The sequence below is a fragment of the Populus euphratica genome, unplaced genomic scaffold, assembly GCF_000495115.2.
Source record: "Populus euphratica unplaced genomic scaffold, PopEup_1.0 scaffold37.1, whole genome shotgun sequence".
In the NCBI taxonomy this organism is placed as follows: Eukaryota; Viridiplantae; Streptophyta; class Magnoliopsida; order Malpighiales; family Salicaceae; genus Populus; species Populus euphratica.
This window is the reverse complement of record NW_011499909.1, coordinates 358,667-380,890: the sequence shown is the minus strand read 5'-3', so window position 1 is coordinate 380,890 and position 22,224 is coordinate 358,667. Positions and strand designations below refer to the sequence as shown.

Sequence of the window (22,224 nt, the reverse complement as noted above, 5' to 3'; positions counted from 1 at the left end):
AATGTTCAATGTAGTTTTATCTTTATAGATCCAGCAACTATTCAAGTTACGCAATGGAACCACCACTCGACCTTGTCATTATCTACAATGATGCTTTTGAAAATTAATGAGATAAGATGCCTGTACCCTGTCATGAAATTATGAATATGTGTTAGATAAATAATAAAAACTAAAATTATAATTGAGATAATATTTTATAAAAAAAAAATTATGTTGGTGATAAAAAATATAGAAATTAAATAAACTAATTTATAATAATTTATAGTGTTTTATGAGAAAAAATAAAATATTTTCTCCTTATAATTTAGCTTTTTTATTAATAAAAAAATTTACAAAACTAAATTTTCTACTAACTTAATATTAAAAAAAATCAATAAAAATAATTTTAAAAGAAAAAAATCCCATGAAAAAAAGCGTTGTAGTAATTCACTAATAAAATTGACAGTGATAATTTTAGAAAAAAATCATAAAAAACTATTTAGTAAAATATTGTGCAATTTACAATGTTTTGTAAGGAAAACTACAATGTTTTTCCTAAATAATTTACCTTTATTTTAATTATAATTTTTAACCAACTCAATATTTTTAAAAATAAAGTTGACATAGATAATTTTGAAAAAAATCACATGGAAAAACACTACATTAATTCACAGTGTTTCAAAGAAAAACATTACAAAACTAAATTTTCAATCAACTTAATATTAAAAAAAATCAATAGAGAAAATTTTAGAAAAAGAAACATAACAAAAAAACAACGAAAAAAATCATATTGGAAATACTGTAGCAATTTACAGTGTTTTGTGATCAAAGTTACAATGTTTTCTCAACATAATTTAGCCTTATTTGTAATTACTTATAATTCAAATTTTCAACTATCTCAATATTAAAAAAATAAAATTGATAGATATTTTTAAAAAAATCATAAGAAAAAAACTATATAGAGAAATACTGTAGCAATCCACATTATTTTTTAAGGAAAGTTACAGTGCTTTCTCTATATAATCAAGTTATTATAAAGTTAAATTCTAACCAGTTCAATATTAAAAAAATCAACAAAGATAAATTTATAAAAAAATATTACAAAAAAACACAAAAGAAATTGGAAAAAAACTATGAGAGAAAAAACTTTAGCAATCCATAGTATTTTGTGTAAAAAACTACAATGTTTTCCCCACATGATTTAGCATTACTTATAATTGTAATTTTTAACTAGCTCAATAGTTAAAAAAATAAAATTGATAAATAAATTTTAAAAAAAATATGTGGAAAAAAATATTTTAGCTATCCATAGTAATTTGCAAGGAAAGCTATAGTGATTTCCCTACGTATTATAATTGTTGTCACTCAAATTTGAACCCTTTTTTTTTAATTTAATGATAAAGGGGTTAAATTTTGAAATTGAAAAGATTTGGGGTTAAATGTGAAATTTGAAAATTGCAAGAACCAAATTAAGAAATGGGAAAATTTCAATCCAAAACGACACTGTTTTGGACATTCATAGATTTCTTCTTCTTCTTCCTCTGTCGTTGGAAACCCACCTATAAGGAAGAGAAAGACAGTGACATGCTAGCATCTCAGGCATGTTTAAACACAAAAACAGATCCCTATCCTCATGAAGATCAATGAAACACTTTGCATCTGAGTCCTAGCAAAGATTGACTCCCTCAAAACAGTACTCATCCCTCAGACCATGCTTATCAGAAAGAGAGATGTTACGTGGAGGGAGAGGAAGATTGGTTCCTATAAATACCTTACCAATCGACAAAAGGAGAATGACAAAAAAATAAGAGAAAAAAAAGAGAGAGAAAATAAAGGAGAACAAACAAAAGCAGAGGAGGGAGAGGCTGAACAAAAAACAAAAGAAAAGAGAAGTCGAAAGGGGGAGGAAGAAGAGATAATTCTCGAGGAGTGCTTGAACTATTAATATTGTGTTTACCTTCATCATCATTAGGTAAGGCCTTCCCTTTCTCTTTGTTTCTATATATTTATTGCAAAAGAAAGCAAGGCAAAGGTAATTTAATTACCTTCACCCCTATGCAATACACGCGAGGTTTAAGCCACACGTATTTGCTGCCTAACCGGGTTACTGGCTTAGACTAGTGATCTGGCTAGGCCGATTGAGTCCAATTAAGTTCATGGTGGCAAGGCTATACCCAGCCCTAAAAAAAAAAAATGGGTCAAGTTTGGGCTTTAGAACCAGTCAGGCCAAAATGTGTTTGGCAAAATATATCCTTATGTCTTGCCATAATTTTTATACTCATTTTAGTTGATGTTTGGCCAAATGAGCTGCTTTTTTATGTCAAAAAATTCTAAAAATATTTGGAGGTCTTCTTTGATTTATTTGTAAGCCCCTCACACTTTATTTTATTTTTTTTCTATATGCTAGTATTTTTTTAGACTATTACTGTTAAATGCAAATATATCGCGCAAGGTTTTTTTTTTTGTTGCCATTTGAAAAGGTCAATAAAAATAAAGGATAAACAAGAAAAATGGCATTTAAAAATTTCTTCTTCAAATTTATTTTTTGCAAAAATATTCATTAATACAAGAGTTAGGAGTATCGTATTTTTTGGATTTGTGCGATATTTATTAAAACCAAAGTTAGAAATATTTGTAGGAATTGTTTATAGACACCATAGTTAGGAACATGAAAGGAAGGATATAAAAGGAAAAGGAGAACAAATTATTAGCAATTTTAGATAAAATCAACAATGCAGAAAAACCATGTAAGGAAACATTGTAACAATTCACGGTATTTTACAAAAAACATTATAAAACTAAATTTTTAACCAGCTTTATATTAAAAAATAAAATTAGCAATGACAATTTTAAGGGAAAAAAAGAAAAAAACTATTATAGAAAAAAATACTGTAACAATCCACATTAACATTTAAGAAAAGTTACAGTATTTTCCCTATATGTTTTAGCTTTATATATGATAAAATAGAAAAATCATGTGGAAAGATACTATAATAATCTACAATATTTTACAAGAAAAATTACAAATCTAAAATTTTAACCAATTTAATATTAAAAAAATAAAATTGACAAAAAACATTTTAAAAAATAATTTTTTTTAGCAATCCATAATAACATGTGAGGAAAGCTATAATATTTTTTTTATATGTCTTAACTTTATGTATAATGGTTTTTTTCTAAAGCCGTTGTTGTTAACTATAATAGATAAATAATAACAAAATCAAGTTCAATTAAAAAAAAATCCATTAAACTTGTAAATTAGAATAACTTAGGTTATCCGCAAGTATATAAATCATTTTAACCCTGTAGAAAGGAAAAATAAAATGAATTGAATTAGAAAAATTTAATTTTCAATTATATCAATATTACAAAAAGATAAACAAAAAAAAATTAAAAAAGTGAACAAAAAAAATTTTAAAAATAAAAAATTCAAAAAAAATGAAAAAATAAAAAGTTCAAAAATATAAAAAAATTCTTAAAATAATAAATATATTAACAAATATATTATGCCTTAAAGAAAAAGAAAAAACCTGAAAAGGTGTTAAAAAAGAAAGAAGAAATGCTTATTTTGAACAATGAATTTTATAGTGAAATAGATATTGATGAAAATGAATTTTAGACCAAACTTGTATATATATAAAGTTTGGTTTGAATTCCATCATGTTTATTTTGATAAATTTAACAATTAACAAAATGGAATAAAAACAAAAAGTTTTGGTGAAATAGCATATTCTTAGTGTTATGATTGAACATGATGATAAAATCTAATTGATATTATGGTTCATAACCATGATATTTATTTAAAATCAGGACTAATTGGTTGATCGATTTGTAAGGAAAATCACGAACCATCATAACTGGATTCTAGGGTGATATTTTTTTAAATCTAAAGATTTGATGGTCTTTATAATAATATAATAACTATTATAAAAAAAATAATTTATGAAAAATACTATAAAAATTTGAGTGAGATCCAATTATTGAATAAAAAGTTATTATTTTTTTGAGTCTTCATTTTAGTCTGGTATAATAAAATCTTTTTATGGGTGTGAATCTATCTTATTGATATATAAATACTTCTACTGGATTATCTATATAATCTATTTAAGATAATTTCTCATTTAATTATAGAAGATTCCACACGTAACTACTAAAAATCACATTTAAGAACTAATGCATGAATAATAACTATTTAAAATTTTAATTAAAGTATGATTTTAGGTTTACAAGTTGAATAAAAATATATATTTTTATTTATAAAATATATTTAAATAAAAATAAAAAGTAAAATTATGATTTTTATATTAAATAATCAATTAATTATATAATTATATTCAATCGACTAATTAACTCATAATATCACACTTAAAATAATGTGTATTTTAAAGCGTGATAAATTGTCTTTTAAAAATATAACAAGACAAAAATATACCATTTCACTTTTTTTGTTATTCTAATTTGTCATCAAAAACTTTTAATTTACTATTATAATTTTTTTAAATAAATCCTGTGTATTTTGGCTACGTCTCCATCTCCGTACTGTTCAGAGTAGGCAAGCAACATTCGTCTTTTACCTTATAAACGTAATAAATTAATATTGTTATGACATGACATCATATGGCATTGTATAATGATTTTGTCTGGAAAATTTTGCACGTGTTTCGAAGAGGATCTTATAGAATCTCAACCACGTGACCAACGTGCTGGACCATTTTGTCCATCTAAATATCCGACCCTCGCCCCGCTTCAAAACGGCGAGCTTGGGTCCCACCAACACTTCGAAAGGTGGCCCCACGTAGAGAGGCGGCTGGTGTTTGGCGGACTTTATTCTGACACGTGTACGTTGCTGATGAAGCTATCATAAATAAGTAATATAAATGAGAAAGAGATGTGTGAGAGGCACATTAAGTGGTGCTAGGGACGTGGAGTTGCGTGACATCTTCCCTCCGCCATTGAGATTCTGTCGGTCACTTTTCTGCCGTTTGGTTTTTTATTATTTCTTAAATTAAGTCTTAATTACAAAATCATTACAAGTAATGAGAGCCACAAACAAATCTTCTAACCTTAGCAATTAACATTAAGATAAATTAGAATTATCATAGCAGCAAGATGTATTTATGCTAAAATAGCATATTTTCAGGTATTATAGTTTTTAAATGCGATATTTAATTAAATATTATATTTTTTTAACTATAATTTTAATTAAATATCATTTGTTAAGAATCACAATAAAATCATAATTAATATCATGGCTCACAATCATGATAGAATTATAATTAATATTATGATTTAAAATTATCAATTTATTAGTTTATAATAGTCAAATAAATTTATTGATCAATTACAAAATAACAATAAAAATTATAAAAACTATCAAAGTGAGGGTCTCAAAGTGATATTCTTGAAATATAGATTGAAATATAGATATTTAATAATATGTATAGTGATAAAGTAATTACTATAAAAAATAGTCTTTAGAAATTTATATAAAAATTTAAAAGCAATGATCGAATACAAAATTATAACTATTTTGAATTATTATTTTGACGGCTAAATTTCCTTGTGAATCTGGACTTGTTTTATTAGTTTGTAAATAAATATGTATCCTCCTAGTTTATAAATAAATCTGTTAAGTTATTTATATAATTCGTCTTGAACAAATTATTTTTTAATTGAGGTAGATTGACACTAATTACTTAAAAGTGATTGTTATTATAAACTTAACTATATCATTAATACTTATAAAACATATTTAAAATAAAAATTTTATAAAATTATAATTTTTATATAAAACAACCAAAAAGTTGGCAATAAAGCTATATATTAATTTGTTATACTTTAAAAATACAATATATTTAAATATTTTTATTTTTAAAAGAGATAAAATAATTATTAAATTTTCAGTAAAGATGGTGTTTTGAAAGCGTGATCAAGTGAGTGCACTTGTTTAAAAAAAAAAAACAATTGCTGAAGCCTGCCGTTTGGAACGAGAATTTGGATTAATTAATGAGTCCTTACTGCACAGGGCTTCTACTTAATCTCCTTTCTCTGTGTGTGGATATTTGAGATATTATTTATAATAAGAATTAAATATTTTTTTATCGAAAGAATTGTTTTTTTAAGAATTGAATTTGGGCACTTCTTTCTTTCTTTCTTTATATTTATTTTATTATTTCATTCATTATTTTTCCCTTTCTTTTCTTTTTTATTCCCTTCTCTTGTATCATTGAAACATTATGTCCCCATCTGTTGACATCTATATATATTTACAAGGATTTTATTGTTAAATATCAAAGCTTAGTGCACTTTTCTAGCCAAAAAAATAGAAAAAGTATACTTCTATAAAATTAAAAATGGTTGCTTAGAAGACCTCGAATACTAGAGATTAATTGAACCATGGGCAAAAGTTTACAAATCTCTAAAAACATGCCAGATTCAGGAATGCAGGTTTGCCTTGAATGGATTTGATTCCCACAGTGCCACATGGAAAGAGGAAATGGTTTGGGGCTTACCGTTTGGGTGGTGCCTCAGTGGAACTTCAGCGGAGCCCTGAAACAAGGTATAAAATTTCTCATGTCACCACCACAACCATATTTCCATGGTGTCATAAGCACTAGGTGATTTCTTTATTCAGAATTGCAGCAAAAGTCAATCTTGATGACTTAGTATTATATACAGGGAAGTTGTTAAAACGTTCCTTGTTCCTTTACACAACGCCTTTTTCTGTCCACTCTTTGTAGGGGGATGTACTCATCCAAAACATCTCCATAATGATTTTAGGGGAAGAATCCTCTAACAGTATCATAGCTCATTCATGACGTAGCTGATGAGCCACCTGCTTAGTAGCTGAGAGAGACCAAAGGAAATATTCCACCAAAATAAAGCACGGCCGTTCTCATGGAAATCACCGTTCTCAAATTCAATGCTCCAATGTATATCCACATGGGAACAAGGTAGCCGGAACAAGATACTAACAAGAAACTTTACAAATTCAAATTTAATTGCAAATTTAATGCCTCATCCAAGATCAACAAGAAATTGAACCGAAGGTCTAAGGAACAATCTGTGTGACTAAGCAAACCACCATTTACGTCGCTGACAACCTAGTTTAGCTATTGGATTACTAAGAATATGACCTTATCAGACCTAGGTTATAAAGGAACTTCTCTGACCTGGATCGGAAGATATTACCCAAAGAGAATAAACCGCGCTCCTGGGGCGGGGACTTCGAGTGAGCATCATCATTCACATGAAGTATAGTCGAGCCAATCTCTTTTCTAACTGCTTCAATTGTTTCATTCTTCACTGGATATCCAGATGAATCAGTGACATAGAAAACATTCACTGCCTGGAAACCCCTGGTTGTAACCTCAGCTCGGGTGACAGAGAGACCGTTTTCCCTAAAAATACGAGTCACGTCCGATAAAAGGCCAACCCTGTCCTCACTGCAAAGTTCCAATCTTACTCCCTGCATTAAGACAATTCAATAAATCAAATACTGGTCAGATGACAAGTTTGGAACTAGCATCAAAATCAAACTTGAGCATATTTGTACCTCAGAAGTTCTCCTTCTAATAGCAGCCTCCAAGCAATTGATTACTCTTTGCCTCTCTGCTTCGGAACTAACAGGGGACCCATCCACATGCCTTATAAAATATTCCTGTACAAGAAGAAACAAATGAGATGCTATGTAGCAATTTTCAAAAGCATTTGTTTGGTGAAAAAGGTAGGTTAATCAGAACAGAAAAGCCATTGACCAAAAGAAAAGCAGCCATGATGATAAGAGAACAATAAGTTCAACAGCAACAAACAGATCAGGTGTTTGACAATGAGAAAAATTGAAAATATAATCTGACTTTTGGTAGCTCAGGTTCAGGCCAAACATAGTCGAAGCCAGTGAAACTGAAAATTAGTAATGCATCTTGAGGTAATAAAGGATAACCTGGCAAGCTTCCGGTCCTTCAGCTATGATAGTTCCATGATAGACAACGTATTGCATATCAGTTAATGTGCACACCGTATCAAATAGTAGCTTCGGCCGGTCAGGGCACCTCAAGTTCACAATAGTGTAACCCTTATCTACACAATTTTCCACTGTCACAAAAGGTTTGCGTCCGCTTGCCGAGCCAAAATCTGCATCATCCATGTCATAGTCACGATCAGCATACATCATCTGATGCAGCCGCCTCTCCTTATGAGTGGAATCCACAGAAACAGCTGTATTGGCACTTCGTTTATCTCTATCACCCTTTAGAACATATAGGAGAAGCTGTTTGATCTTTGTAAGCCTATCAGGATCATCAATTGGCAATCCAGTAGCCTCATCAGTGATGTAAACAACAGATGCCATTCTTGAATTGTGGGTCCAGACTTCTGAGGCCACCACATTACATTTGAGGTCAGTAAGAATAGCAAAAATCTCAGAAAGCAAGCCTGGTCGGTCTCTTCCTGTCAATTCAATAGTTGTGTTCTCTGCAGCAGCTTGCACACCCACAGACCGTCTCAAAGACCGGAAGCTTCGCCCTCTTGGTCCCAATGACTGTGACATGTAAATTAATTCATGAGCATGGCATGAAAATCACACGGCTCCAAATGTATTGTGGAAAACTTTATGGTACAGACTAAATAACAAGCACCATTTCTTCCTGGTCTCTTCCTTTCATTATCTTCTTAAGCTAAACTAAGGAGAATAATTAATTGGAAGGAATTTGATCTACAGAAGAAGTGCACAGTGACTTCACTGTATCTGGAATTCTATACAACTTGACCTGTGACATTTACAGTTCTCTAAACTTAAAATTTTTCCACCTCCTTTTATAAAGTAAAACCGGAACTAAAAGAGAATAGCGGTACTCTAGACTAAAAATGTGCACAAAAAATGAAGCCTTGCTCTCTGATTGTTGTCAAAAATTAAGGACAAGGAGTGAAAAGACTAAAAAAATAGGGGCAGTTGCTGGAGCTAAGGCTCCATTAGGGCATAACACATTTAGAAATGCGGTCAGAATCAAAGTTATATGCTTTAAAGTCTCTTATAATGAGAAACAAATCCCGGCTCCATTTGTGATTCCCCATTGACAACGAAAGTATAGTGGAAATGATTTTGATTTCCAATTCTGGTAACAAATCGAGGACAGTTTAGCAAATCTACCTGTTGAATTCTTTCAGCCACATCATCCTCAGATAACTTGTTCCCATGTTGATCTGTAACGTAAAACACTGCAAAAGAACCATTTCAAAACAAGAAAATCAACCACAATTAATTGAATTAAAGTGTCACAAAACTTGTATGTAAAGCAAGAACCAAAAACTAACCATCCATGAACCATTCTCCATCTGAAGAAATGTAAGCTCGTGTGATTAAAAGATTCAAATCAGTCAAGACCTGAACCACCTCTAACAAACTACCACGCTTATTAGCACTATCAACCTGAACATTATCAACAAGACAAAATCAAGTTACACACTTTAACCTCATAAAACGAACAAATAACATCCAAATGATTCAAATAAACACCTTAATCAGAGTGGCTTTCCTGCTTGAAGCATTATCAACCGTAACCCTGCAAAATTAAACACAAACTGAAAACAATATATCACACGCGCCCGCGCGCGGACACCTATTGCCAAATCCTTAAAAAATCCAAATTTTGGGCTCAAGGAATGAAAATTTCAAGAAAACATAACAACCCTTTTCAATTCAAACAAAAACTCACACATTAAATGATTTTTTTATTAAAAAAACGGAAGGTAAATTCACCTTGGAGGGTTCATCCGAATTACAAGCTTCTCGAACTCATCATTCATTGTAAGAGGAGACCAACAGTCCATTTTCTCTATAACAACTAGAACAAGAACAAGAAGAGGAAAATGAGAGATTTACAAACCAGAGCAGAGGGTGTGTGTGGGTGTCAAAAAGGTAGAGAAATAGGCTGGCTTTGTTTTGTTTTGTTGGCGCACTTTCTTCACATCAGTGTCTTCCTTTTTTTGAACCCCTCGATTCTGAGTTATGTTGTGGTGTCATGGTGTGTGTGTGTTGGGTGGCGCTGGCTCTTGGTTTGGACGAAGAGTTTAGGAGGGACTTAAACATTATCAGCACGAATAACCCCCCTACGAAAAAAAAATATACAAAGATAGATAAAGAGGAGAGAGCACGGGACACTGTCAACCAGGTTTGCAGCCGTTTGCTAACATGGATGGGGCCTACCCACCTCCTAACACTTGGTCTTCTTCTCTTCTATGGGTTTGTGGATGAGTTTCCTCTCACAAGGCGGCTCAAAGTGTGTTTTCAATGTTTGTTCCTTGCCCTTGTTTTAGAGGCTCTGTTTTGTTAATAGGTTTTGTCTGTGGTCTACGCTCTATACTCTCAGACGGCAGTGTTGTTGGAGCACACAATACAATACAAGACATTAGACATGACACGCCTAGGTTCGGCACTTCGGCTTTCTAGTGTTCCAATCTCTTTTTGACTCGCTTGTAGGGGGTGTAGGTGCGCTCTTTTGAGGGGCCGTAATCAACTCCTGGTCCATCTCAGGCTCCCTTGAAAATCTAGCAAGATCTTGCTGTGCTTTTAATTATTTAGATGTCTTCTTGGATCTTGTTTGGCTTCAGGGTTACTCAGTCTCTCCCTCCCTTTGGCTCTATGGCTACCTCTTCGTATCTCTCTCCTTATCTTTCCTTTTTTAGCAGGATTCTTCTACCCTGTTGGAATCCCACTGGCTGCCGTCCTATTTTAGATTCTTCATTTAAAGAAACAAAGAAAACTTCTCTTAGATCTACCGTCCCCGGGTTTCATTGGTCTGGCTAGTTGCGGGAACATAGAATCGTATTCACCTTTTCCTTTGACCCTCTATACTGTCTCGAGGAATGAATTATTTATTTATTTATTTGGTGGGTGCCGATTACTTTAAGTATTTACTGTTGCCATTTTATATTAGGATTTGGTTATTGACGTAACAGTATGTTTTATTTTTAACTGTTGATCCACATATATCTTTTTTTACAATAAAGTTTGAGATTTTTTTCTACGGTTCAAAGATATTTTTTTCTCTGACACATAAGATGCTATAAAATAAAATAAAACCTTTTAATCCTTCCCTCCATAAAGGATAAAATGATAGGTTATAAAGACTCAATTATCCTTAAAAAAGAAGGTTATGAATCTCTATCATCAACCACATCTTGGCTGAAAAATAAATTAGATTATAAAAAAAAATCAATTATCAAATATATAGATTTTGTTCTTGAGGTATTTAAATTTTTGAGAACATCATTATAGATATCCTTCGGAGTGGGGATATGAATATAATATTATTATACATGGGAAGTGGTATGCTTGGGGCAGGAATACGTCATATAACACTGAACATAAATTTAATAATTAAGGTCGTTTTTTTTTAATTTTTTAATTTTAATGTATTTTCAAGATTTTTCCTTCTTGAAAAATAATTTTAGTTAACATACAAACCCATCCAAAGCTGTCATATACTGTTGAATAAAAAAACAATACAAGTCAAGTAATACAAGTAATTATCGTGGGATGAAGCTGTCATTGACTCGTGGAGGATTTCTTTGCACATCATTAAATTAAATCCTATACATTCCTCTATTTATATGATAATTCTTTTTTATCAAGTCGAAACAGACTTGATCCCACTGTCTTAGCCAACCATAATTTTTTTAATGTACAATGTTTAAATATTATTGGAGACATACAAGCTTCCAAACATGACAATAGATGTAGAAATATATGCACACATGAACATGTAGGAAGGAATCGAAAAACACCATGAAATTTCTCTAGGAAAAAATAAAATAAAAACACCATGGAGAGCAGACCGCAATGGTGCGTGCAATTAATGCCACTAACCATGCCGGTTTCTTGTCCTCATGGAGGTTTAGACTTTAGAGAGATTCAGAGTCGTTGAACATTTAATTGTCCCACACATTTAGGGCAGCATGGCATGTAACATGAATGAGTTAATGCTCTTATTTTTAAACTCTAATATACGGTGAATGAGGATAAAAATATTTTTTAATTAAAATTTTTATTTTTATTTTTAAGAAAACTCCATTTAAAATGAAATTCAAAACAACCTTCAATATTTATTTAAAGAGATCCATTTATATGATCATATTATATGTATAAAATAAGCTCGCAAAACGAATTATACTAGTAGCATTTAGAGGTTACCGAGTGGATACTGTAAAAAGAATTAAGTAATTAATATTGCGTTGTTTTTGTTTTCATAAACCACACCCTTAATTTTAAAGCTGAATTCATGAATCTTTACTCGACTTGAGAAATCTATAAAACTATAAACTAAATTAAGAGATTTGGGTTTTTCATGGTTAATCTACTGTAATTCCTCTTTCATTTCATTATTTATGTGACTCTATAATATATAATCAGTTTTTTCTTCTAGGGCCCCTGAATTTTTTGGCTTCTTACATTTTGAGCATCAAACTTTATTTCATTGTAATTAAAACCTTCCAAGGTATGCTGAAATGGCTTTCTTTGTTGTTGTTCGCTTGATTTACATGTTTTTTAGTGTATGGCTGGACAAATGACCTGCAATTCGCTGTGAGCCGGGCTAATTTTTTCTACAACGTTAAAAAACAATGCTCAAGCGCTATTATAAGATTTTAAAGAACAGGAAAAAAAATCCACAACTTGAAACCATAAAAAAAGAGCTTACAAAATAATGATAGTTAATCCTCTAGAATAAATTTATAGAAGTATAAAATTAGAACAAAAAAAATAATAAAAATAATATTAAAAAATAAAGCATTAGCAAAATTAAGTGAGATTATCAAAGTCAACAAGTAGAATCAAGTAGATAATTATTATTAGATTGGTAGCTCATGTAATACTGTAAATTTATAATATTTTTATCGCAAAAAAGATATCAAAATTATGATAAAATCCAAGATTTTGATAATTGACTCTAGATCTAAAAATATTTAAAAAACAATGAAAAAAGGAACAAGTCAAACCTAGTGAGCTTACTGAATCCATGACCCGAAACATGATACTGATATAATTTAATAAAAAAAGATAAATAAATAAGAAATACTAATTTCAAAAAACAAAATTACTTATCTTTAAACCAAAAATATTTTTTCCTTCGCATATGGTACATTATGCATTATGGATTTGTTTGGAGGTATTTTTATCTATTCAATATATTTATGAATAGTAAAAAAACCAAAATTAAGTAATTAAAATAGAGGCACTAACATCCTTTTTTTCTGGTGTTTTTTTTTGTAATTTTTTATTTGATTGAGAGTAATAATATAATTTATCATATAATTTATAATTTTTAAATGTAAAAGGTTACTTGGACGTGCATGGAAACATTTTCTGTATAAACCCTAAACTACAATTATTTTTAATAATTATATTATATACAGATCTAAAATGATTATTTAAAAAAAAACATATTTCCCTCATGGATATTTAATGCAGATAAAATATTTATTTTATTATTTTTATTGTATTTTTTATATGTGTTTTTTTATCAAATCTTATATTTTTTTATATTTTGCTTTGAAATTATCAATTTAATTTTTTTTTTATTGAAATTTGCTTTTAAAACTTTGATATATTTTAATTTAAAAAAACAACACTCCTAGTAAAATCACATGGTTTAGTTAAAAAATTAGAAAACACATGAATAAGAAAAGAGGTTTTTCACCAGAGAGATACCTTATTTTTTTTAAATTTCAAATCAATTAGATTTTTTTTCTAATTTCCATTTCAGTTTTTATTCAACAAACCATAGTGTTAGTAAAAAAGATATATCTTGTATCAACCAAAAAAAAAAACATGAATAGAAAGAGAGAATTTAGATAATTGTCTTTCTTGTTAATATTTATTTTTACTACCATATAATAAAATAAAAAGTAAAAAGTCACTCATGTTACTAAATCAAATATTTACATGTATCATTTGCTAAAATGAATATCAACTTTTAATTTTAGTCTTTAATTAATTAATGTTAATAATTTTCATTATTATTTATCGATTCATAAATTTTTAAATTTATTTTATAAAATATAAGTATCATGATATATATATCAAGAAAAACCTTCTATAATGATGCAATAACTTTACTCCATCGCGTTGTAAGTTAAACTTAAATACTAGTTCGGGAAGTCTTGTCCTCTCTAGGTTGTGTCTCATCACATCAACGCTTCCTTCATGCCAATTGCACCAAACACACCTGCAAACTCTTCCTTATTTACCCTGGATTTGCCAAAAGCATAGTCAAGAGGGGATCACAAAGATGACAACAATTTCCATAACAAGCCGGGAGGAAAGGGATGTCTAAGGCCCACCTGCCGTAGCAAGGGAGCCACGGCACTCCTCTGCCTCTTCCTTTACATGATTGAAGAGAAGGGGACTAGCCATTTTCCCACATGCGAATTGGTCAATGGCTGGTGGTACCTTTTCTCCCTTCAATAATATTCAGTGGCCACCGGCCAATCCTCTGCACCAGCCACCGGTGAACCGGCACGCAGGCACCACTTCAGGTAAATAAAATCTTGTACTTTTATTCGATTTCGTATACTCACCACAGTTATTACATGTGGGGCGAAGTGCAATTCTAGGGGATTTGAGTTGAAACGAAGCTAACATCAAAGTTTTCCAAGTCGATTTTTTGTGTTTAATCTGTGGATTACATAAATATTCCACAGCATTTTCCTTTTGATAACTAACATTCCACAGCATGGAGCCTCTTCAGGAACATTTCAATCATTTTGAATGCCAATGAGTGGTCTAGGCATGGAGGGACCGCTGGGCTAGAGCTTCCTTGGCTCCAGTCACTAATCAATGCCATTACAGGCAATGCCATGGAAGCACAAAAAACAGAACATCACAATCAGCAATCAGCATACGTGTGATTGTGGATTCCAGAGGGAGATCCATGTAACTTGCGTAGAGGGTGTCTGAACGTGTTTAAAACTGTTTTTTTAGATGCTTCTTTAAAGTATATTTGATACGAGTATATTTTTATGGTTTTGATGTTTTGATATTAAAAATAAAAAAAATATATAATTTTTTTAATATGTATTAAAAAATTATTTTGAAAATCACGAGAAAAGCACCTGTCGGTTGGAGTGGGAATCCTGCAGAGTAAAAACAAAAACAGAGAAATTTTTGGCAAGTGAGGTGTTAACGCGTCACCATCCTTAATGGACTGGGTTCAGTTTATCTTTAAGTGGTCCAGCAACCCATTTGAATTGGACCACTAGCCTATCTGGGCGGCCACCTCACAGTGTTGAAATGCCCCCTTGCATCGATTGGCTCTGTCGTCTTTGGAACGTAATAAAGTTTGTCGGCTTCCTGGTTCTAGGGTTTACATCATGAAAATGCCATGAAGCATGCACCGCCAGTTCAGCCATGCCTTTTACTTCTTGAATCCAAGCCGCTCATTATGCTTCATGTGAATTCATTGATGTGCAATTCAGTGACGTCTCCATGGACACACTCCTGCTGCTAACACTTGATATTTAGTTTACTTAGAAGATCTTGATTCGAATCCAATGTGGTTTTCTTTTTTTTCAAAAAAAAACAAAAAAAAACAAACGGCGACACACTTGTTGCCTTGTTTCCATTTGGACAGTAACTCAAATGGCTATATTCAAGATTGTCAGAAATAAATTTTTAAAAATTTTATATTTTTTCATACCATCTATCAACCACTCCTCGAGCTCATCAACCAAACCCATGTACAAAGACTATTATCAAGTTGAAGCCCACTGGGCCTTGCAATCCATGAAAATCCCCATTTATATATGGGCTTTTTTGAAGAAAAATATATGGGGTGATGAAGTTAAAGTATGAAAATGTCCTTTTACTCTATCAATTTGATTTACTATACCCCTCTGCTATATGTTCTTAGCTTATTGCGTCCTTCAGTTAAACACTACACTAACAATTATTAAAACGCGGTTTTTAGAAGTGGCACCGCGTTGTACCTCTCGTAACACAAACGCATAATTAGTATTGAATACATCACTTTCATTCATGTGAGAAGGTTCACATGTAAAGGATTGAATTTGAATTTATTTATTTATTCTACTATTAAATAAAAAAATATTTAAAAATTAAAAACACAAGTCCTGAATCTGAATCTGAATTTGACTTTTTTATTTTTATTTTCATTTTCATTTTACTATCAAATAATTCTTTTTCTTAAAAAAAAAACATAAGTCCTATATTTGAATTCGATTTTTTTTTCAAATTACAATAATATTAAAAAAAAATAAGAAAAGAACACATTCAAATTTGACACATGGCAACATAATTGAATTCCATGTGTCCAACACTGACCATGGTTAATGTGCTAGTTAACTAAAAGTCATTATAAATACAGTTAAAAAACTTGGGGTGGAAATAATGTTCATATAAACCAGGGTTTTTCTATAAATAAATAAAAATATAAAAAATAGCACCACGACCCTTTATATTAAAAAGAAAAAACGAGCACAAGTACTCAAATAAAAAGAAAAAACCTAATAAGTATTTTAATAATTAAAAAAAAACTATCAAAAAACAACTACTCAAACCATTTAATAAAAAAAATAAAAATGAATACAAGTACTCAAATTACTACTAATTTTGAAATCAACTCATAACTTGTAAGCTCTATTTTATCATTTTTTTAAATTTCTTCCCTTGCATACTAGCTTGTACCATTTTTTAATAATTAGTAGAGCTAAAAGATATAAAAAAAAAGGGGGGGGGGGGTGTGGGGGGTGGGGTACGACTATAAAATTACCCTCTCATATAATTGGACTTCTTTGAATTAGTTCATTGTTCTGCAGATTCATGGAATTGTAAGAGGGCTGAAAGGTGGAAAAGCCTAAAGTCTAGGTGCTAGCACCCAAAAAAAAAAAAAAACATTTTAGGTTGAAATTAGCGTCGATTGTCAAACATAAGCTGTGAGGTGAGCTTGTCCACCTTGCTGAGGAATATAGTATCAATTTCATACCCACAAGTCTGAGTTCCTTAGGATTGAAGTTAATTAGATAGCAATCACTTAAGCACGCCTTTGTCAAGACGTGCGAAGACCTTCGAGAACTCCTCTCCTTGGAGAAGAAGAAACATGCATGGAAAGCCTCTATTAGAAGCAGATTTGCTGTAGGGAAAAAGTGCGTTGCAAGAAAATGTGCATTCTACCTGAATATTAAATCATTTAAGACTGTACCGGCATGAAAGATCTATGCTAAAGATTGGAAACTCACCCCCTTGCTCAAAATAGAAATATATAAATCGTAGCCATGTGATGCTGCTGACGATGAAGCTCCAAAATCTCTATCTTATCACTAAAGATAAAATAACTTGAAGGGATGACTCAAGGGAGTTTCAAGCATGGAAAAATACCACCCAACCAGCTATATGCTGCCCACTCGGTCTCGCCATTTCAGTTGTGATCAATACAGGAAAGAAATAATATTGAGCTAAAGAAACCAGAGACCTTGATTTAACAAGATTCTTCAGAGTTCATGGCGGAAACTCAAGAAATGTATCTGTTGTTAAGCAGGGCAATAAACCATTCAAATGTATTCTTCATTGAAATATCAGAACTTGAGAAGATTGGCAAGAAAATACAGAAACATATAGGTCTAATAGTAGCAAAAGTACTTTTCTTTTGATCATGCAGTGGCAAAAATATTTGTGACACAACACTGCCCCAATACTCTATGTGAAACAAACTCAAATGTAATCTTCAAATTTCAACCTGCAAATGACAAATTAGAAGTAGTGGTATTATTTATTGTTACAGCTAAATGAGAAAAGGAGTAAATATGCTATCTTCACTTGCAGAACTAAAGACAGAAAGAAAGACAGAAAAGCACCTTTTAGCAAAACTTAGATGAGACTGCTGATGAAGTCTTGCTCTCATTTGTTGTCCTCAGAGGCAGGAGAATATGGAACTATACGCTTTACCATTAATTCTACTGATTTCTAATAGATATTCATCCATTACAAACTCCTCTATCTCATATTTCTACTGCCTTGATCCTTGGGAATCATCTTTATCAGGAGGTTGCTCTTGCTGCTGTTCTTGGTTCAACGAATTTAAGACACCACGGCCCTGCACCATCTGCTGGCAGAAGGGATTCAAAGCTTGAGGATTGAACATCCCACTATGCCCATCCTGTGAAAGTCCAAGCTCCAATCCTGGAAATTGCTGGTTAGTGCCACTAAACATGGAGTAAAAACTCATTAATCCCATGTTAATATTTGGCAACTCAACCCCATGGAACCCATACTTTGGTAAAGTAGTGGAGTTATCATTTCCAAAATTCGATGTTGACTGACCAGAATTTGGAACAAACCCTGACCCAATCCCGCCAACAGAGGGCCAGACCCCACTTGCCACATTAGATCTTCCTAAATTAGTATTCATCATGGTCCAGCTAGTCCTATCTCTGGACCCAACAACAGCGGGTCCCAACCCTTCCATTTTTGTATGCAATCCTGATGAAACAGAGTTCCCCTGTTCTGAAACAGAGGTCCCTGCAACTGCAAGAGCTGAAGCAGGAAAAGTCCCAGTACCAGTCGCAGCAATAATCGATGGTTCTGCTTGTTGCAACAACCACTGAATTGTTTCTCCATCAGACTTATTCCCCAGTTCTCTCGTCAGTTGAAAAATCCTCGCCGCACAAAGAGCTGGCATCCTTATCCTCCTTCCTCTACCATCCACTTTCTTGTGCCTGTCCTTGTTGGAGCTCCTCTTTGGTGCTAATTGCTTCTTGTTATGATCTCTGTTTTCAATCATAATTTGGAAATCTTTGATCTCAGCAGGCTGCTTGTTATGGTTGTTGATGTTTTTCTCTGGCATGCTTGCTTTTTGTGGAGGATTCAAGAAAGAGGGCACCTGTAGTTGATGATGATTTGGGCCCTTAGGTTCCATGGGAACAGAGGAAACTAGGAGCCTCTTTGATTGAAGAAGGTGACCTCAAAAGGGCATATACTTTCTTGTCCTTCCAATCTCACCTGTCAATATATTTGTCTTCATGTTCAAAGATTGAAATTTCCAACCTCATCGAATTTTTTTTGTCAAAAAGTTTCGGCTTAAAGTTACTACAGAATGATTAAGGCAACCGCCTTTCTCTTTCATTTGACCGAGCCATATCTTTTATTAGTCCGTAAATTTAATGTTCATCAGCTAAAATATTATGTTCTTAAGGATGAAAGATGTTATATGATCCGAAAGTTATCATTATTTTCGTAATCAATTAACATTTGAGTTCAACCTGAATACACATAAGGTACATAAGGTTGTTGTTATGCTTGTCAACTTAAATACGACTACATTTCACTGGTTTTACACAATGCACATGGCAGGCACTAAGTATCTGCTTCTTGTTGTTGGTTAAGATTTAATTAAGCCACTAGAAGTTATTTTATGTTTTTTAGTTTAGAATTGTATTTAGGTGTGTTTAACATTAAAAAAATATATTAAATTATTATTTTTTATAATTTTGATATGTTAACATAAAAAATAAAATAAAAATCTAAAAAAATACTTCGAAACATTTTATAATAAAAAAAAACTTTTAATTCCTAAAAATAACGCAAAACACATAAGTGTTTAAACCCAAAGTTAAGTGGCAAGGATTAAATCCTTGTAAATCCCTTAATTTCCATGCGCATGACTTATCTTTTTAGTCACTGAGAAGATTGATTTAGTTTCGGTGAAAAATCTTTTAAAAATAAAATAAAACAGATGTTATAATGAGGATGACCCAAGTTCTTAGAGTGACCACTGTAGCTAGCAATGAGTTCAATGGGTCAAGTTTTTTCTATAAAATTAACATTTTATCTTAGAAGAAAAGGAAAAACTAGTTAGCTTCCAAGAAAGTAAAGGAAGCGTGTCTTTCTCGTAGCAGCTACGCTTTTTGTACACCACGCAGCGATTTATAGGAATACAAAACGTATTCAAATGAAGTTTACGCAATGAACTGGAAATAAAAAAGAAAGAAGCATGCCAAAGAATGTCAGGGGGGATGGATGCGGAGCAGTATGCTTTCTTTGTGTTTTTCAATTTGATTTTTTTTGTTCATTATTATTGATTGATGATCACTCTTCGCAAAATGTAAGTTTTATTTTGCAAGCCTTGTTCAGAATACTAGGATCTACTTCAGTATATACAAGCTGCTGATCTGAAATATCTTATAAAAAAAAAAATGTCAAAGTATGATTTCACTCGAATTGGCAATTTCACCGTGTTATTGTCGTCACGTCCTGCATTCTTGTCGAGGACAAAATGTTATGGTTGGGCTTGTGACAATAAGAGCGTCAATTGTGCCTCGAATATGTGAGAAATTAATCTTCTGCTAGCCAGTCCACTTATGGGCTGTGTGCATGTGTGAAAGCACCGAGTTTTTCTCTTCTGGTAGAAGAAATGAAGAGTGAAGACAACGGTTTTCATGTCCCGTGGACATGAGATATGATATTGTCATGACCGAGTTTCTATTGGAGATGATGAGTGGGTACTTGAATCTAGGAGTTGCATACAGTTCAATTCTCTTGATCAAGCAACTGCAGTGGGCCCTTCAATTCTTTAGCTTTAGGAGCCAGTCATGAAACATGGGCTATGCAGAAAGTTCCATCTTCCTGACAAGCCAGCATGATTGCTTATGCAGTGTGTATGCGTGAGATAGAGACTGTTCCTCTCCGTGTAAGCATGTATTCTGCAAGCAACAAGCCCGACTTAACGAGCTTGGAGACTCGTCTGCCGTTTAGAAGTTCATACAGGAGGTCTGGAAATAAGAGTTTTGTTTTTAAGTTGATGATTTATGATCTATATTCTCAATAGAAATGTTTTATAAAATCATTTTCTAAAGAAAAGAAGAGAAAACAAACAATTTAATTTATCCGATTGATTGAAAAATAATTTTGAAAAAACCATTCGAAAAATAGCATCGTTCCTTTTTAAAACCATGCTAGAGTCCATTGTGGCCCAATGATACTGACATTCCATAATTAATAATAAAACTCGGTTCAATAATGTCATTACAAATGCAATCATTTTGTTGACATTATCAACGCATGTTCATGTGATGCAGCTAAGTAAGGAGGGCGGAAATATTAATTAAGTATAGATGGAAATTTAATCCAGATGCGGTGGTGAAGATTATCAAAAATATATTTTTAATACAGCATGAAAAATATAAAATAAATTTAGATTATAAAAATAAATTGTAAAATTATAAATATTTTTTTATACATAATTCAAGCACCTTAAAATATATTATTCAAATAAAAATTAATACATAGTTTAAATATTTTAAAATATATAATTAAAATAAAAATTTATACATAATTTAAATAACATTTCATTAACATCTCAAATCAAATCTATTACCATAAGAATTTTTTTTAGATGTTATATATTCAATAATTCAAGAATTAACTTAAATCAATCATGTAATTAATACAAATATTTTATAATTATAATTAAATTTTTATTAAAAAAATATCATAATACATGTGTTATTTATAACAATCCATATAATTCATAAACATGCATAAAAAATTCGCAAAACTAAAATAGAGATCATAATTCATATGCATATGTCTACTGAATCTGCTACAGAACTATAATCTGTTGTTCCCAAAACTATAATACTCTCATTCAGCAACTAAACTAAAGCAGAGATGATGGAAAAAAATTGGTTACTTGGTCGTTGAATAATTTTCGAGCATATAAGTTTTGTGAGCAGCAGATTCGGGTGGGTGGTGACGATAGACTTGGATCTAGTAATAGTTGTCATGGTGCAGATTTCCCAGGTATCTGATTCCGAACACCACGAAGGAAAAGCAAAATGATCATATCCTCCCCCCACCCCCCTCCCCCCCATTTGAGATAATTCAATAGATGATGAGAGAAATTAATGAATACTTTCATACACCAATGTATTGTAACTTGCAATTTCTACAGTTTTAGGCTTTTAGCATCCGAGTCAATCCTTTGCTTGTGAGATAAACTATTGTTATCAAAATATTGCACAGCAAATAGAAATGCACTTAAAGTTGAAGATCAATGCAAAAGAATGAATTTGCACTCGACATACAATGCACAATTATGTTTCTTTAAACTCAACTTGTTGACCTGATTCTTAATCACAACTCTTATTGGAAGAAAATCGAGGGACAGATAGAGAAGGACAATGGATTATGGCTATTACATAGAAGACTACTCTGGATAGCCAAAAAATCAATGAATG

The 22,224-nt window shown here is 31.6% G+C and overlaps 2 protein-coding genes across 3 annotated transcripts; both read right to left on the bottom strand.

The window, feature by feature from the left end:
- Positions 1-6,343: 6,343 nt before the first annotated feature.
- LOC105133725 (uncharacterized) lies at positions 6,344-10,751 on the bottom strand. Its single transcript, XM_011037817.1, has 7 exons — positions 9,737-10,751; positions 9,494-9,539; positions 9,292-9,406; positions 9,128-9,195; positions 7,922-8,518; positions 7,535-7,639; positions 6,344-7,447 (listed from the first exon to the last, which is right to left on the bottom strand). The coding sequence occupies exons 1-7, from the start codon at positions 9,805-9,807 to the stop codon at positions 7,103-7,105; spliced, it is 1,347 nt and encodes a 448-aa protein (XP_011036119.1). The 5' UTR covers positions 9,808-10,751; the 3' UTR covers positions 6,344-7,102.
- Positions 10,752-17,515: 6,764 nt separating this feature from the next.
- Positions 17,516-19,049, bottom strand: LOC105133724 (transcription factor TCP20-like). 2 transcript variants are annotated; one of them, XM_011037815.1, is made up of 3 exons: positions 17,982-19,049; positions 17,845-17,925; positions 17,516-17,726 (listed from the first exon to the last, which is right to left on the bottom strand). In XM_011037815.1, exon 1 carries the CDS (start codon positions 18,903-18,905, stop codon positions 17,997-17,999), a length of 909 nt encoding a protein of 302 aa, XP_011036117.1. In that variant the 5' UTR covers positions 18,906-19,049; the 3' UTR covers positions 17,516-17,726; positions 17,845-17,925; positions 17,982-17,996. The 2 variants fall into 2 exon arrangements, with proteins under 2 accessions (XP_011036117.1, XP_011036116.1); XM_011037814.1 differs by having other exon boundaries at positions 17,845-19,048.
- Positions 19,050-22,224: the final 3,175 nt, after the last annotated feature.